At 40.5% G+C, this 17,899-nt stretch overlaps 1 protein-coding gene across 4 annotated transcripts in view; it reads right to left on the bottom strand.

The window, feature by feature from the left end:
• eef2k (eukaryotic elongation factor 2 kinase) overlaps positions 1-15,033 on the bottom strand; it is an 80,313-nt gene extending 65,280 nt beyond the window's left edge. For 2 of the 4 annotated variants that reach the window (XM_073060129.1, XM_073060131.1), the window contains exons 1-2: positions 14,837-15,033; positions 2,289-2,538 (exon numbers count right to left, since the gene is read on the bottom strand). In XM_073060129.1, the coding sequence (XP_072916230.1) occupies positions 2,289-2,498 (210 nt within the window). In that variant the 5' untranslated portion in view covers positions 2,499-2,538; positions 14,837-15,033. Of the gene's footprint in view, positions 1-2,288; positions 2,539-3,967; positions 4,150-14,836 lie in introns of those variants that run through there. The other 2 variants (XM_073060132.1, XM_073060130.1) reach the window with 2 other exon arrangements.
• Between the last annotated feature and the right edge of the window lie 2,866 nt (positions 15,034-17,899).

Raw genomic sequence — 17,899 nt, 5'->3', positions numbered from 1 at the left:
TTATTTTAAACAAAACATTGCCTGTTAGTGTTATCTGTGGCACTGTTACATCATCTGTTTCTAATTATGGAAAAAAGTCCCTGTATATATTTTTGATTTACTCAGCCAATATTAACAAAAGTTTAATTTAATTTTCTCCACGAAATGACACAAGACACCAATAGTTTTCTGAAAGCTTAATACAACATACTGATTTGGTCAAATTGTTTCTCGGATTGCATGTTGGTTAACTAGTAAAGTAATAATTAAATGTCAAAGCAAAATCAATGTACTGGCAATGGTCTGATCCACGGACAGAGAAACACGTAAAGTGCTGGAGGAACTCAGCAGGTCAGGTAGCATCCATGGAGAGGTAAAACAGCCGACGTTTCAAGACAAGACCTTTATGTTCCTCTGGATTTTCAGCATCTGCAGCATCCCTTGTGTTTATGAGAAACATGAGCTAATGCCTCAGTTCACAACCAGAAGAATCTGGTATCTCAGGGTAGAATAATGTGACATATATGTACTTAGATAATAAATTTATTTTGAACCATGAATCGTTCACTGAAATATTAACCCTGTTTCTCTTTCTTCCCAAATGCTGCCTGACCTGCTGAGTTTTTCCAGCATCTTTTTTTTGTTTTTACTGTTGGTTTCCAGCATCTGTAGGTTTTTAACCACAAAATATACCACCTTTACCACAAAATACACTGCTTTTAACACTGCTTTAAATTTGAACACCATATGAGTAATTTTATTTTTCCGTCTCACTCTTTGGGATGTTTTTGGCATGCTTGTGGATTCTAATGCTGGTTAATCCCTTTCTGCTCCGCTGACAAAGAAACAAAATGACTAAGAACTGATTAGTTTAGCAGCAAACCTCCCCAGAATTATTTTACACAAAATACAGATCCTTCTGCGCTACTCTCAGAATCAACAAACTGCTCTAAAAGCATTTGGATTGAAATTTGCTGTGGGACAAAAAGGGAAAAACTTGCATTAAAAAGACCATAAGACATGGGAGCAGAATTGGGCCATTCAGCCCATTGAGTCTGCTTCATCAATCCATCGTGGCTGATTTATTATCCCTCTCAACACCATTCTCCTGCTTTCTCCCCAAAACCATTGACGCCCTTGCTAATCAAGAACTTATCAACCTCTGTTTTAAATATACACAATGACGTGGCCTCTACAGCCATCTGTGGGAATGAATTTCACAGATTCACTGCCCTCTAAGTATAGAGATTCCTCCCTATCTCTGTTATAAAGGGATCTTCTTGTACATATGCATGAAAATTCATGAGTACCAAAACTGTTAAAAAAGTCATGAGAGACTGCAGATGCTGAAATCTGGAGTAACAAACTACTGAAGGAACTCAGTGAGTTAAGCAGCGTCCTTAGGGCTGGTTGACATTTTGGGTTGAGACCCAACATTAGCGATTTCTACTGACAAGTGAAAGGGTTAATGTCTGAGGAGCATTTGTTGGCTCATGAGCTCTACCTGCTAGAGGCTAGAAGAACGGGGGGGGGGGGGGGGGAGAGAGGGGAAATCTCACTGAATAACAACCTCGCACTCAAGGCACCATCTAGGGCACGCCCTTTTCTCATTACAGCCATCAAGGAGGTGTTACTGGAGCCTAAAGACCCACAATGCTTTAGGAACAGCTTCTTCCCTTCCACCATTAGATTTACGAACACCACCACCACTATTTTGTTCTCTTCTAACATTTATTTTTTATTATTCTAACTTTTTTTTTTAAAGAGCACTACACTGAATTGCTGTAAAACAAATTTCACAAACATACTGTACGTCAATGATAAGAAACCTGATTCTGACCGTCAGAATGCTTTTACATGCTGGAGTTTCTGGTGTGGGACCTGAACCTTGAACTGAGAGGATGTCACTAATGACGTCTCACAAAATGCAAATCTTTGTTAAAGAAGGGCACCAGAATTTCACCAATTTGTATGCTATACTGGTATCCTACTGATTATTCAACAAGGCACCAATTCCAAAAAGAAACTGTAGTTACCATCTGGTTAACCTGCCCACACCTAAAGCTGGATTTCAGCTTCAATAAAATAATGACTACCCGACTTCTAATCTCTAAGCGTCTGATCAGTAAAGTTTGAGTTTGCAAACAACCAGCGTTAGTATGTTACCGGGCAATAAGCACATGCAAGGCTCTCACTCACTGCAATGAATGTTAGTTAACTTTCAAGCATTACTTGTATATATAAATACATTAGTGTACTAATCGAAGGGCAGAAATAAAAACATAAAATGAGAGATCTTAAGACTGTACCTTAAAGTTGAATGACCTTACAGGGGAGCTGGAAGTTTCACAAAGCTTGCCCTTCAAGTAATTGTGATTGCAAATCTTATTTGACTGATGTTCATCATAATCTGTGATGGAGCAGATAAGATACTGCTCTTCATCATCACTATCGTCCACAGAGTTTCGACTTGTACTGCCAACACCTTCGATCTCAAAGATTAGATCATCTTCTGCCATGGTTGCCAATTATTTCCAGCTTCAGGCAAAACAGGTTCTCCTGCAGACAGAAAACAGATCCAATCATCAGACGGCCATGCTATTATCAATTCATTACTGGACTCTTAATAAAGGAAATACAATACATAAAATGTAATCACTAATTAACCTCAGTTTCACTGTTTCATTTCATCCAGAGATTAAAGATTTAAAGATTAGCTTTATTTGGCACATATACATCAAAACATGCAGTGAAATGCATTGTTTGTGCCAATGACCACAGTCCGAGGATGTGCTGGGGGGCAGTCCGCAAGTTGCCATGCTTCCAGCACTGCTACAGCATGCCCACGCTTACTAACCCTTCCTTCCCCAAGTTCAGGTTTACTCTCATCTGACTGTACATATATACAACCAAACAAAACATCCCTCTGGACCACGATGCACCCACAAAACATATATCACAGACAGCATATAAAACAAAATGTTACCACTAATAAGTTAATAAAATATAATTCAAAGTGCACATAGTCTGCAGCACAGATAAACAGTAAACAGCTCACTGTACTAGTGACGAGACCTCAGTGGTGCAGAGTACAGTTGGCCCTCCTTATCCGCGGATTCCGTATGCGCAAAACCGCGAATCGCGAAAACCCGGAAGTGCTCTTCCAGCACTTGCTGTTCGAGCATGTACAGACTTTTTTTTCTTGTCACTATTCCCTAAACAATGCAGTATAACAACTATTTTACATAGCATTTACATTGTATTAGGTATTATAAGTAATCTAGAGATGATTTAAAGTATACGGGAGGATGTGCGTGGGTTATTGTGGATCGGGATCGAAAAGAATCGGAAGTTCTCTTACTAAGTAAGTCGGAACAGGTACATCCGCTATTATTTAGCGTCAGTTAGTCAAACGTTTGTCTTAGTATATAGTACATATTTTACCTTTCTATGTAATTAAAACACATAGAAGGTATGTTTCAGCGCCAGGCTTGGGAATGGAAGTTCTCAGGAGTCAGGACAGATCGCTCCCAAGCACGCTCTCCACCGTGCCGGGTTGATGTAGAGGATCAAAAACCCAAAACCCCAAAACCCAATAATTAAACAACTGCATTGCTTAGAAATAATTGTAGCTTTCATCGGGGCACAGCCTTTCTCACTTTATCCTTTAATATTGTTCCGATCATTGACCGACGTATCCTAATGCTTTTACAATGACTAATGGCGTTTCACCTCTTTCCGATCACTTTATTATTTCCACTTTATTTTCAATCTTGTTCGTGATTATTTTCCCAAACAGAAACACCGCGGATTCAGATCTCTACCATCGGGTCCTAAGGTCCACCGCACTGAGACAGGTTGAATAAGGGACTTGAGCATCTGCGAATTTTGGTATCCACGAGGGGTCCGGGAACTAAATCCTCCGTGGTTAAGGAGGGCTGACTGTATTCATAGTCACACAGGCTGATGGAAGAAGTTGTTACCAAACCTGGCAGTCCTAGTCCTGATGCTCCTGTACCTCCTTCCGGACGGTAGTGGGTCAAAGAGATTGTGGGATGGGTGGTAGGGATCCTCAACAATGCTTTGGGCTCTTTGTATACAACTCTCCCGGTAAGTGTCACAAACAAGGGGAGTGAGACCCTGAAGTTCCTGCTGGCATTTTTTTTAAACTGTCCTTCATAGGGCCTTGCAGTCCAAAGCCTTCCAGCTTTTATAAAGGAAATCTTTTTCTCCTTTAATAAAGGAAATATTGCCAAAAAAAGATAGAGATCTTTTAAAACCAACATCATATAGACCTATTTCTTTATTAAACACTGATTATAAAATAATAGCAAAAATCTTATCTAACAGATTATCTAAATGCTTACCAAAATTGGTACATATGGATCAAACAGGATTTATTAAAAATAGACAATCGACAGATAATGTAACTCGGTTATTTAGTATAATTCATTTAGCGCAAAAGAGGGAGGAAATGAGCGTGGCAGTTGCTTTAGATGTAGAAAAAGCATTTGATAGATTGGAATGGGATTTTTTATTTAAGGTATTGGAAAAATATGGATTAGGAGTATCTTTTATAAAATGGATTAAAACCTTAAATACTAATCCCAAAGCTAAAGTAGTGACAAATGGTCAAATTTCAACACCATTTCAGTTAACAAGGTCAACTAGGCAAGGTTGCCCATTATCACCTGCTTTATTTGTGTTGGTGATAGAGCCATTAGCTGAATTAATTAGAATGGACCCAGACATTAAGGGTTTCAGAGTTAATCAGGAAGGATACAAGATTAACTTAATTGCTGATGATGTTCTGCTTTATCTAACAAACCCATTGCACTCGTTGCGTAAATTATCCTATAGATTAGAAGAGTATGGGAAAATATCAGGTTATGAAATAAATTGGGATAAAAGTGAAATTTTACCTCTTACTAAAGGAGATTATAGTCAATGTCGATTAATAACCCAATTTAGATGGTCGGCAAATGATATAAAATATTTAGGTATAAGAGTTGATAATGACATAAAGAATTTATACAAATTAAATTATTTACCACTATTGAAAAAAATTCAAGAAGATCTTGATAAATGGATGGTATTACCAATAACATTAGTAGGTAGAGTAAATACCTTAAAAATGAATATATTCCCTAGACTACAATATTTATTTCAATCACTACCAATACAACTACCCCAGAAGTTTTTTCAAGAGCTAAATAAATATGTGAGGAAGTTTCTTTGGAAAGGTAAGCTGTCAAGAATATCGTTGGAAAAATTGACATGGAAATTTGATCTAGGAGGGTTACAACTTCCAAATTTTAAGAATTATTATAAAGCAAATCAACTTAGATTTATTGCATCTTTTTTTGAGAAAGATAAACCGGCATGGATTAGAATAGAACTAGATAAAATAGGAGAAAACACACCAGAAGATTTTATATATAAATGGGAATCTAAATGGATACGGGAAAAGAAAGAATCTCCTATATTAAAACATTTGATTGACTTATGGAATAAGATAAATGTTGACGATGAGACAAAGAAATCCTTATTAGCAAAGAGATCTTTAATTCAAAATAGACTTATTCCTTTTACAATGGATAATCAACTTTTATATAATTGGTTTCAAAAAGGGATTAGATATATAGGAGATTGTTTTGAAGGAGGTATATTAATGTCATTTGATCAATTAAAGAATAAATATAAAGTATCAAACAACACGCTTTTTTGTTACTTTCAACTAAGGGCTTATTTAAGAGAAAAATTAGGTCAAACAATGTTATTGCCGAAATCTAATGAAATAGAAACTTTAATTCAAAAAGGAAAGATTAAAAAATTTATCTCTTGTATGTATAATTTGATTCAAAAACAGGCAATTAAACAAGGAGTCCATAAGTCAAGACAAAAATGGGAAAGTGACTTGAATATTAAAATTGAAGAAAAAAATTGGTCAAGACTATGTCTTGAGAGTATGACAAATACAATAAATGTCCGATTAAGATTAGTGCAATATAATTTTTTACATCAGTTATATATTACACCACAAAAAATAAATAAATTAAACCCAAATTTATCTGATCAGTGTTTCCGATGTAACCAAGAAATTGGTACTTTTTTCCATTCTACTTGGTCTTGTTCTAAAATTCAACCTTTTTGGACAAATTTAAGAGTTTTATTGGAACAAATTATTGGAATACAACTTCCACATAATCCAATATTACTTTTACTAGGTGATATTGAAGGGATAAAACAGATACCCAAATTGAATAAATATCAGAAAGAATTTATAAAAATTGCATTGGCAGTAGCCAAAAAGGCTATTGCAGTTACTTGGAAATCGGATACATATTTAAGTATAGATCGTTGGAAGAAAGAAATTTATGGCTGTATTCTACTTGAAAAAATTACTTATAATTTAAGAGATAAATATGAAACATTTTTGAAAATTTGGCGACCTTATTTACAAAAGATAGGATTAAATATATAAGTGCTCCGAAATGAAATAATTGGTTATTTTGGGAAAGAAATAAGTATATATACTAAAGTTATTACGAACTCCATGGAGCATGTGGGGATCCTCCAATATCCAGGCATTCTTTCTTTTTTTTTCTTTCTTTCTTCTTTTTTTTCTATAGGGATGTTAGGGGGGAGGGGTTAAGGGTAATATACATTTTTTTTCATACACTTTTATTCTGTAATTACTTGAAAACACAATAAAAAAAATCTTTTAAATAAATAAATAAATAAATAAAGGAAATATGATATAGGATCCAGTGTTTTCCCAGCATTTATGACAAATCAACTCTTCTCGGGCTTCCAGTGGGTAAGAGTATCAATTATAACCGACGTTTCAATGACAAACTCTGTGATATTCCAACAGCGATTATGCCTGGGCAGATCTAGTCTGGTGGTATTTATACCCCTGTAGTCCACCCATCTCGATTGGTTAGTATTCGTCCAGTCAGGTTTCTGTTCTCCCACCTTGGAATTCCAGTTTTTTTACTTAGACTGAGACCTTCATCTTTGTTAAAATTCTTTTCCTCTAGTTTTATTTTGATGGCTTCCTTTACCAGGCAATCCCAAAGGCTATTGGTGCAGCACAGTGGTTTTGTGCCATCGACGTCAAGCCAATGGCCATTGAGAATGCAATGTACTGCTTCCACTGGTTTCTCTGGGTAACCCAAACGGATACACCTCATGTGCTCCTCGATGCGAGTTTCCACAGTGCGTCCTGCCTGACCGATATACTCTTCTCCACATTCACAGGGAATCCTGTAAACACATAAGCTGTGATTCCTTTGACTCGTATAAATTATGATTAAGTAAAGATAAATCATCTTTACTTAAGGGCCTTAAAATCACCTTAAAAGGGCCAACAGAAAAACCAGGAAGCCTAACAACAAGGGGGAACCCATCTTTACTGCCTGTCTTTCCAGTATTTCCATGGTTTCTGGAAGGATCATCAGGCTACTTAAGAAATAGCAGATTAATACCATCCACAAACCTGTAAGGAAGCTCAAATCACAGCTTATGCGTGTCAAAGATGACTTGGGACTCCAGTCAGCTGGCATTTACAGGATTCCCTGTGAATGTGGAGCAGTGTATATTGGCCAGACAGGATGCAAGGCGGAAACCTGCATCAAGGAGCACAGGAGGTGTATCCACTTGGGTTACCTACAGAAAATGGCGGTAGCAGAACACTGCATTTGCAATGACTATAGGATTGACTTCAATGGCACAAAACTACTGTGACACACCAATGGCTTTTGAGACCGTCTAGTGAAGGAAGCCATTGAAATAAAACTAGGGGAAAAGAATTTTAACAAAGACGAAGGCCTCGCTCTAATTAAGAACTGGAATTCAATTGTAAACAAGATGGGAGTGTAAACTTAAAAAACGCTGGACGAAATAACCACGGCACAAAAGATCATTACTTATTTTTTCACCCGTTTATTTCTTCGAGCTCAGCCGGCAAGTGAACTTGGTCCTGACATCAGGGGGAGAAGCATTCTCGTCCCTCCGGTGGTTCAACAAGTTCACTGCCTGATGTCAGAATTTTTAGAAGTTACAAGGCCACCGACAGTTTGATAAGCATTCCAGCCAAGTCAATGGACTACTGATACAAAAGAACATTCAGTTTAATAGACACTCCAGCCACTTTAACTTACTATTATTTACTTATTATTTATTATTGTTTACTTATTATTACTCATCAACATTATTATTTAATTATTTATGGTTTATATTCCTATATTTCTTCACTATTCTTGGTGTGGCCATAATGAAACCCAACTTCCCTCATGATCAATAAAGTATGTCTGTCTGTCTGTAATTAAGAAAAGAATGTCCTGTCTAATTTCCATCAGGTACCGCCTTTTGTCGAAACCAAAAAGTGTAAAGAATCAGGAGACATCTTATGTGGATCTGTGTGAACTTTAACCCTCATCTTGCTCCAAAGAAGCAGCTGTGATACATTATTCAAACACACTGCATCACAGACATAGTCGGTACTTAACCCATTATTTACAGGAATCTGAGAATCCCTCAATTCCCTTAAACTTTATCAGGAGAGCAGAAATCTGATTGGATGAGGACTAACCAATCAGGACGGATGGACAATGGGGGCATAAATACCACTGGACTAGACATGCCCAGGCATCATCCCTGAAAATGCTAGAGTTTATCAAAACATCAGTTATAATCAATACCTGTACCCGGCTGGAAGCCCAGGAAGGGTTTATTCAAAATATGATACTTGCAACACAATGATTAGTTATTCTCAGTTTCACTGTTTATTTCATCCAGAAATTAAAGATCAGCTTTGTTTGCACATGTATAATGGAAACATACAGTGAAATGCATCGTTTGCCTCAACGACCGAAGTCCAAAAGCGTTCCCATGTTTCCAGTGCTAAGAGAACCTGCCTACAACATACTAACTCTTCTCTTTTATAAAAAGAATCTTTTTTCTCTAATAAAGGGAAATATGATATGCAAGACACAATGATTAGTTATCCAGGTTTCACTGCTTATTTCACCCAGAGATAACATTTACACAGCATAAACTTTTTCCATTTGCAGTTCCACGAGTAATTGTCTGAAATATTTACAGACATTAATTCCCTTCCCAGTTACATTTCACTCACAGACACAGAAATCCACCCAGGTCTATCAGCACCCTTTCCCTTTCTGTATATAATCTCCACCAGGCCGCCCCCCCCACCACAACACATGCCAATTTAAATCATCAGCCGAAACCTGCGAGCCAACGCCACAGCTGGCTCCAGACTCACATACGTGTCTGTCCAAGTGAAGAGTAAAGTACATCAAGTTCTAGTGGGGCAGCAACACTGTGTTCTTGGGGGCAGGAATGTACCCAAACACAGAACCTCTCACTACTGAAAGCAGTTTATGCATTAGTCTTCATGCCTCTAGCATTCATCAACCGCTAGTGATAATGCCATGCACATTAAAAACTAACCCAAGAACAAAAACACTCTATACCAAATACATACAAAATGTGGTGTAACAAAAACATTCTGTCTGGATGCACGTCAGCTTAGTACAGCAACTGCCCTCCCTACGACCGTAAGAAGCTGCAGAGTTGTAGATGCAACTCAGTACATCACAGGAACCAGCCTCCGCTCCATGCACTTTGTCTGCACCCTCATTGCCTCGGTAGAATCAAAGAGCCAACCTACTCCAGACATTCTCTCTTCTCCCATCAGACAGAAGATACAAAAGCCTGAAAGTGCATACCACTAGGTTCAAGGACAGCATCTATCCCACTGTTATCAGATGCTTGAATGGACCTCTTGTATGATAAGGTGGAACCTTGGCCTCACAATCTACCTCATTATGATCTTACACATGATTGTTTACCCGCACTGCACTTTCTCTGTAGCTGTGACACTTTATTCTGCATTGTTATTGTTTTACCTTGTTCTACCTCAATGCACTGTGTAATGATCTGATCTATATGAACAGTGTACAACACAAGCTTTTCACTGCATCTTGGAACATGTCACAATAGTAAACCAGTTCCAATATACGCTAAGCAAATAGCTGATTACAACAGCAGAGTGAGTAAATTCTCAGAAGCATAGCTTCAACACACAAGGCTTGGACCCAACATTCAAACAACTTCATCCATGCCAGCTTGTACCTCTTCCTCTCCTGCCACCACCTTATTCTGGCTTCTTGCCCCTTCCTTTCCAATCCTGATGATGGATCTCGGCCCGAAACATTGACTGTTCATTCCCCTCCATAGGTGCTGCCTGACTTGTGGAATTCCTCCGGCATATTCTGTGTTGTTCATCGTTTCCAGCTTTTGCAGAATCTCATGTGTTTTTCACTCACAGCACCGTGTGGTTGAAAGGGCAGTTATTTAACTTGCTGTGGCTATGTCAGCTCTCTCACAGAGTTGAATAATTAATCAAGCAAAAATATATTGGAAATAAGAAGCCCATTTGTCCCCTCAAGTCTGTTCCACCATTTAATAATGTCATGGCTGACATAAACACCTGCATTCTTGTCTTTCCATGGTGAGCTAACACCCCTAGAGAACACCACCTGGCTGGTCTCCTTCTAGAGTGCTTTTCAATAATCCATAATCCCTGAACTACGTTTGTAAGTTTTATCAGTTTTTCTGGCTTTTTTACCTCATGATAGGAAAGATGTGGAAGCTTTCAAGAGGGTGCAGAGGAGATTTAACAGGATGCTGCCTGGATTGGAGAGCATGTCTTATGGGAGAGCTAGAGCCTTGCTCTTTGGAAAAAAGGAGGATGAGAGTGACTTGATAGAGGTGTACAAGATGCATAGATTGAGTGGACAGGCAGAGACACTTTCCCAGGACGGAAATGGCCAATACAAGGGGGCATAATTTTAAGGTAATTGAGGAAAGTATTGGGGGAGGGGGATGTCAGAGGTAGGTTGTTACTTGTTTGTTTATTTTTACATACAGAGTGGCAGGGCGTTCCAAGAGGACACAGGTTTAAGGTGCTGGGAAGTAGGTACAAAGGAGATGTCAGGGTTAAGTTTTTTTAACTCAGAGAGTGGTGAGTGCGTGGAATGGGTTGCTGGCAACGGTGGTGGAGGCAGATACGATAGGGTCTTTTAAGAGACTTTTGGATAGGTACATGAAGCTTAGAAAAATAGAGGGCTATGGGTAACCCTAGCAATTTCTGAGGTAGGGACATGTTCGGTGCAACTTTGTGGGCCGAAGGGCCTGTATTGTGCCGTAGGTTTTCTATGTTTTGATCACAAACCAATTTCAGTCCTTCATCATGCAGCTGTCTCTAAGGAGTCTGAATGTTCTCTCTCTGGCCACATGGGTTTCCTCCCACAGTCTAAAAATGTACAAGTCTGGCTTAGTTATGGGCAAGCACGGAGGCGCTGGAAGCATGGCCCAGTACATCCTCGGAGTGTGTTGGTCAGTGACACAAACGATGCATTTAATGTACATGTGACAGGAAGAGGAGGAGAGCTGAGGAAAGGATAAAGTTAATCTTTAGCACTTCTTCAGCTCTCCTCTGATGCCTGTACTTCCCCCAAGACAACCAGAAATTGTATTTGTTGCAAATAGCAGAACTGTTTAAAAATGCATTGTAATAAATTATCAATATTAAAGAAAACCAGTTTGTTCCAGCACAAATTTTTAAAGGTTTTTGCAATCACCTCCAGCATAGCTTGACCATTGCTCCCTTAGCGTGCACTCAACAGGAACTCAATACGAGAAGGGGAAAGGGTGAGAGAGGTTGGCTTTATTTGTACAACACAGTGAAATGTGTACAACAACCAACAGTCCGAGAATACGCTAGGACAGCCTACGAGTGTCACCACACTTACAGTACCCACGTAGTATGCCCACAACTTACTAACCCCAACCTGTACAGATCACCCAGAGGAAACCCACATGGTCACAGGAAGAACATATAAATTTATTACAGACAGCACTGGAATTGAACTCCGCACTCCAAAGCCCCTGGCTGTAATAACGTTGTGCTAACTGCTATGCTACTGTGGTGCCCCCAGGAAGGGAATGAAGGGATACAGGCCACACTCAGATAGTTTAGGTCAGCAGTCTGCACCGTCTACAACGCACATTGCGGTTACTTGCCCAGACTATGTCAACAGCTCCTCCAGTCTGGTAATTTCTCATCACCCAAGGGCAGAGGCAGCAGACACTTGGGAACACCACCACCTGCAGACCCTCTCTGGTTCTCACACCAGCCCGACTTTGAAATATCTCACACCAACACACCCTAGAAGCCTGAAGTCTCAGACCAACAGGTTCAAGAACAGCTCCTTCCCTTCAACCACTCCGTTCTTGAGCTAACCGACAAAACCTCATCACAGCCGTTTAGTAACATTATGATCATTGCCGCACTTAAAAGGACTTTGTTTCTTTTCTTCAAAAACACAAGAGATTCTGCAGTTGCTGGAAATCCGAGCAACAGACACAAATTGCTGGAGGAACTCAACAGGGCAAGCAGCATTATGGAGAGGAATAAACAGTCAACCTTTCAGGCTGAGACCCTTCATTATAATTACAAACAAGAGAAAATCTGGAAATCCAGACAACACACACAAAATGCTGGAAGAACTCAATAGTTCAGAGGAGAAACACCTTATATTCCGTCTGGGTAAAAATTCCAACACGTCAGTCCATGGCCTCCTCTACTGTCGCAATGAGGCCACACTCAGGTTGGAGGAGCAACACCTTATATTCCATCTGCATAGCCTCCAACCTGACAGCAAGAACATCCATTTCCTTGAACTTCAGGTAATGTTTCCCCCCACCATTCTCCATTCCCTTTTCTCTCTCTCACTTACGAGGAACATTTGATGGCTCTGGGTTTGTACTTGCTGGAATTCAGAGGGGGGATCTCACTGAAACCTTTCGAAGGCTGAAAGGCCTAGATAGAGTAGGTGTGGAAAGGATGCTTCCCATGGTGGGAGAGTCTAGGACAAGAGGACACAGCCTCAGGATAGAGGGGCACACTTTCAAAACAGAGATGCGGAGAAATTACTTTAGCCAGAGGGTGGTGAATTTGTGGACTTTGTTGCCACATGCATCTGTGGAGGCCAGGTCGTTGGGCATATTTCAGGCAGATTGATAGATATTTGATTGGACATGGCATCAAAGGTTACGGGGAGAAAGCCAGGAACTGGGGTTGACGAGGGAAAAAAAAGATCAGTCATGATTGTATAGCTGAGCAGACTTGATGGGCCAGATGGCCTAATTCTGTCCCCATGTCTTATCTCTTTACCTGCCCATCACCTCCCTCTGGTGCTCCTTCCCCTTTTCTTTCTTCCTCTCTTATCAGATTCCCCCTTCAGCCTTTTATCTCTTTCACCAATCAACTTCCCAGCACTTTACTTCACCCCTTCTCCCCTCCTATCACCTTGTGTTTCTGCCAACTCTCCCCCACCTTCTAACTCTGACTCACCTTTTTTTCTCCAGTCCTAATGAAAGGTCTCAGCCCAAAGCACTTTTCAATAAATGCTGCCTGGCCTGCTGAGTTCCTCCAGCATTTTGTATGTGTTATCCTCCATTATAATTATAGTAATCTTCTAAAAATGATGTGTAATTACGTTTATTTTCTGGTTTTTTTCTTGTAAATGCTGCTTAGAAAAAAGACTGGAGGGCTTTGTGGGAGGGAGAGTACAGGACTAAAGGGCTTGGCCTCAGAATAGAAAGAAGTCCCTTTAGAATGGAGATGAGGAGGAATTCCTTTAGCCAGGGTAGTGAATCTGTGGAATTCATTGCATAGATTGCTGTGGCAGTCACATAGAACAGTACTGGGTACTGTTCAAGTCATTGGGTATATTCAAAGCAGAGGTTGCAAGGTTCTTGATTTGTAAGAGTGTCAAAGGTTCCCAGAGCAGGCAGGAAAATGGGTTGGATAGGCAAAAATCATTCGTGATTGAGCTGTCTCAATAGTCTGAATGGTCCTACGTCTTATGAGCGGATTGATGTTAGAGTAGGTTGGCAGGTCGTGGGCCGAAGGTCCGCACTGTGCTGTTCCATGTGTGTATTATGTGCCAGTGATACTGCTGCAACTCGACTTTCCTCTGCGATGTGTATGCGCAGATGACAATAAACTCGATTTTCATCGCCACTGCCTCCCCATCTGGAATGTCAGTTTCAAGCCACGAAGCAGAATGAGTACATCATCAACTCTGTCCAGCGCCTCAATAAATACTGGCCGTGATGGCAACACCCGCATCCCTAAAAGAGAACTAGAAATGCAGCCATCAGCCGCTCAAATATCAGACTACTGGCACCAAACGTTCTCAAAGCAAAGCCAACATCCGATGGACACGATTTGCTTATGACAAACTGCCTGACAGCACCTGCTTTCGGTGCAAACCCCAACTTCAATCCCAGTGACAGTGCAAAGTCGCCAGACTGGTAGCGACGCCCTTTATTGCACTGGTATTTTGAATGAGAGTACCTCCGCATTTAACACCTCCGCCAAAGATACTACAGCATCCGGATAGAGACTCCCTTCAAACTCTCTAATCCTAAAGGAATCGATTCTAGGATACTCGTTACCAATATTAAAACACAAGAAAATCAGACTGCCGAATATATTTCTCTGCGGTTGTCTCTAACGTTGAAGCAACTGTTTCAAATCGCAAAATGCTAAGCGCTGTAACTCGTTTGCAAAATGTTCACGACTTCCCTTTTTGAGCAGAAGACGTGCAAAGCACGGTGTGGCTGCAAACATCCTGAATGCATGCACCTATCCAGTAACACCGGTAACGATCCATGGGGGACTGCGACCGCACAGGACCAGGACACTTCAAACTGCTGCAGCTTGTGGTGGGTGGCAGTGTCGATGAGAAGTTCTTACCGCAGGCTCGGGACTCCGGCGACAGGACGAGAGTTTAAGCGGAGCTTGCTCGCAAACGATCTGCCGAGGAAGTGGAAAGACGTGTAAAAGACACCCAGCGTGTCTCCGCCCACTGACGGCTCGGCCACAACGCGCCCGCCGCTCTGCACGTACACTTCTCCAGCGGGGACACGTTGCAAACCGTTCCCTTTCTCCGCCCTTCTACCGGGACAATATGTTGTGGGGCTACTTTCAAATGATGGGTCCTCACTATCTGACGTCAGTAAAGAAACCATCATTCATTACAAGGGAGTTTTCAAACTTCCCCTCCGTTCTCAACCACCACATTAAGAATAGAAAAGGTTTATAATAGACAATACTGTAGGCGCGGCCCATCGAGCCAGCACCACCATTCACTGTGATCATGGCTTATCATCCACAATGTGTTTATTCTTCATTAAGAATGTAGTTTATTCTAGAAACAAAAATACAACCACACAACTTTGTTTAACTGTAAAACATCCATCCCCCAGTATATCAGCAAACACGAGGAAATCTGCAGATGCTGTAAATTCAAACAATACACACAGAATGCTGGTGGAACGCAGCAGGCCTGGCAGCATCTGTAAGAAGGACTGTCGACGTTTCGGGCCGAGACCCTTCGTCAGGACTATCCCCCAGTATATGCCCTTTTCTCATTGCACCGTGAGGGAGCAGATACAGGAGGTTCCTCAACTTATTAGCAACAGCTTCCTTACCTCCGCCATCAGAATTCTGATTAAGTAGTAAAAACCTGATTCTGATTTTGAACAGCCATTTAAACATGAAATATGTGGCATTGGTGATGTATATCTGATTAGCTTAATAGAATGTAATTTCTTCCCCTTCTCCCTTTCTCCATTCTGGTTCTCCTCTCACCCCTTCTCTTCTCACCTGCCCATCACCTTTCCCTGATAACCCCTCCTCCTTCCCTTTCTCCCATGGTCCACTCTCCTCTCCTATAAGATTCCTCTCTTCCACCTATCACTTCCCAGCTTCTCATTTCACCCCCCATCCTCCACCCACTTCCCCCTCACCTATCACCTGCCAGTTGTACTCCTTCCCCCCTCACTTGTTTCTGCCCCCTTCCTTTCCAGTCCTCTCAACCCAAAACATCTAGTGTTTATTCTCCTCCATAGGTGCTGCCTGACCTGCTGAATTCCTCCAGCATTTTGTGTGTTACTAAGATGAATCATTTGAAAATAATATATTGATGTCTTTCTGACATAAGCATTGTAAGTAGTTAAAATGATACCTTATATTAAGACAATGCAAAGTCTCATTTTATAAAACAGTGTATTTATGAACATAAATTAGTTTCGGGTAATGTGTGTGTTATCTAGGAGAAAACTCTTTGCATCGAGTAATTGAAGTAAGTGGGCAAATCAGATATGATGAGGGAAATATGAAATTGTCTAATTTATCAGTGAAAATATGCCGCTGCAATAATATTGAAACACAAGAGATGTTACAGCTGCTGGTAATCCAAAGCAAAACACACAACATGGTGGAAGAACTCAGCAGGTCAAGCAGCATCTATGGAAGGGAATAAACAGTCAATGTTTCAGGTTGAGATCTTTCATCAGGACTGGAAAGGAAGGGAGTAGAAGCCAGCATAAAAAGGTGGGGGGGGGGGGGGGGAGAGCAATAATATTTAAATGCTGAGAGATTACAGAGCTCTGAGATGCCGAGGGATACAGAAAGTGAACTAGTAAAGTCAACAGAATCAGATTTATTATCACTAATATACGTCATGAAATTGCAGTGATACATAAAATATACTACAAATTGCAATAAAAATACATAAGTAAGTTGTGCAAAAATAGAATAAAAATTAGAGAGGTAGTGTTAATTGTCCATTGGAAATCTGATGGTGGTAGGATGTTGGAGATCTTTTATCTGTCTGCTGTAGTGAGTGCAGTTTTCTTTGCGGCTTTATGTTGGGGGGACAGCATCAGTGCTGGTGATGCAAAAAGTCTAAATAAACTCATCAAAAAGACTGTATCGGTCCTTGGCTACAACCCAGTTAGTGGTGGAGAGGAGGTCACTAAACAAACTGTTATCCATTATGGACAATCAGGCACATCCTTTCCATGACCGACTGAATAAAAGTGGAAATTCCTTTCAAACAGACTCACTTAGCTCTGCTCTCACAGGGATCCTTATAGAAAATCTTTCATTCCAAATGCAACAGTTCATCTCTGTGCAACAGGAGAACACACATCATAGTACAAAAGTCTCTGTTTTATTATTTCATACATTATTGCAAATTATGGTACACTGGTAAGTTATTACTGTGTACATTATTATTCTGTACTTTGTTATTTGTTAAATCTGCACACTACCAAGTGTGCTTTTAAAATGTTGCTGCTGTAATGAATGAATTTCCTACTTGGGATCAATAAAGTATTTATTATTATTCTATTAAGAAACTGGTCCTAAAACATTGAGTTTTCAGGCTCCTGTACCTCCTCCTTGATGGTAGTAATGAAAAGAGACCATGTCCTGGGTGGTGGGGGTCCTTAATGATGGATGCCAGCTTTTTGAGGCCTCACCTTTTGAAGATATGCTCTATGTTGGTGAGGCTGGTGTCCATGATGGAGATGGCTGAGTTTATTGTTTAGTGTGAAGGAAGATGATATACAAGAAGGGAAGTTATGCTTCAGTAATATAGGGCACTGGTGATATAGGGCCCTCTTCTTTGTGGTGGCGTGTTGGGGAGGAAGCATTAAGAAGAGGGACGCCTCACGTCTTAATAAGCTGGTAAGGAAGGCGGGCTCTGTCGTGGGCAAAGTACTGGAGAGTTTAACATCGGTAGCTGAGTGAAGGGCGCTGAGTAGGCTACGGTCAATTATGGATAACTCTGAACATCCTCTACATAGCACCATCCAGAGACAGAGAAGCAGTTTCAGCGACAGGTTACTATCGATGCAATGCTCCTCAGACAGGATGAAGAGGTCAATACTCCCCAATGCCATTAGGCTTTACAATTCTACCGCCAGGACTTAAGAACTTTTTAAAAGCTATTATTAATGCTTTTTGAGA

Source organism: Hemitrygon akajei, chromosome 11 (assembly GCF_048418815.1).
Source record: "Hemitrygon akajei chromosome 11, sHemAka1.3, whole genome shotgun sequence".
NCBI classification, from domain to species: domain Eukaryota; kingdom Metazoa; phylum Chordata; class Chondrichthyes; order Myliobatiformes; family Dasyatidae; genus Hemitrygon; species Hemitrygon akajei.
The sequence above is the reverse complement of the archived record's forward strand: the minus strand, read 5'-3'. Positions and strand labels throughout refer to the sequence as shown.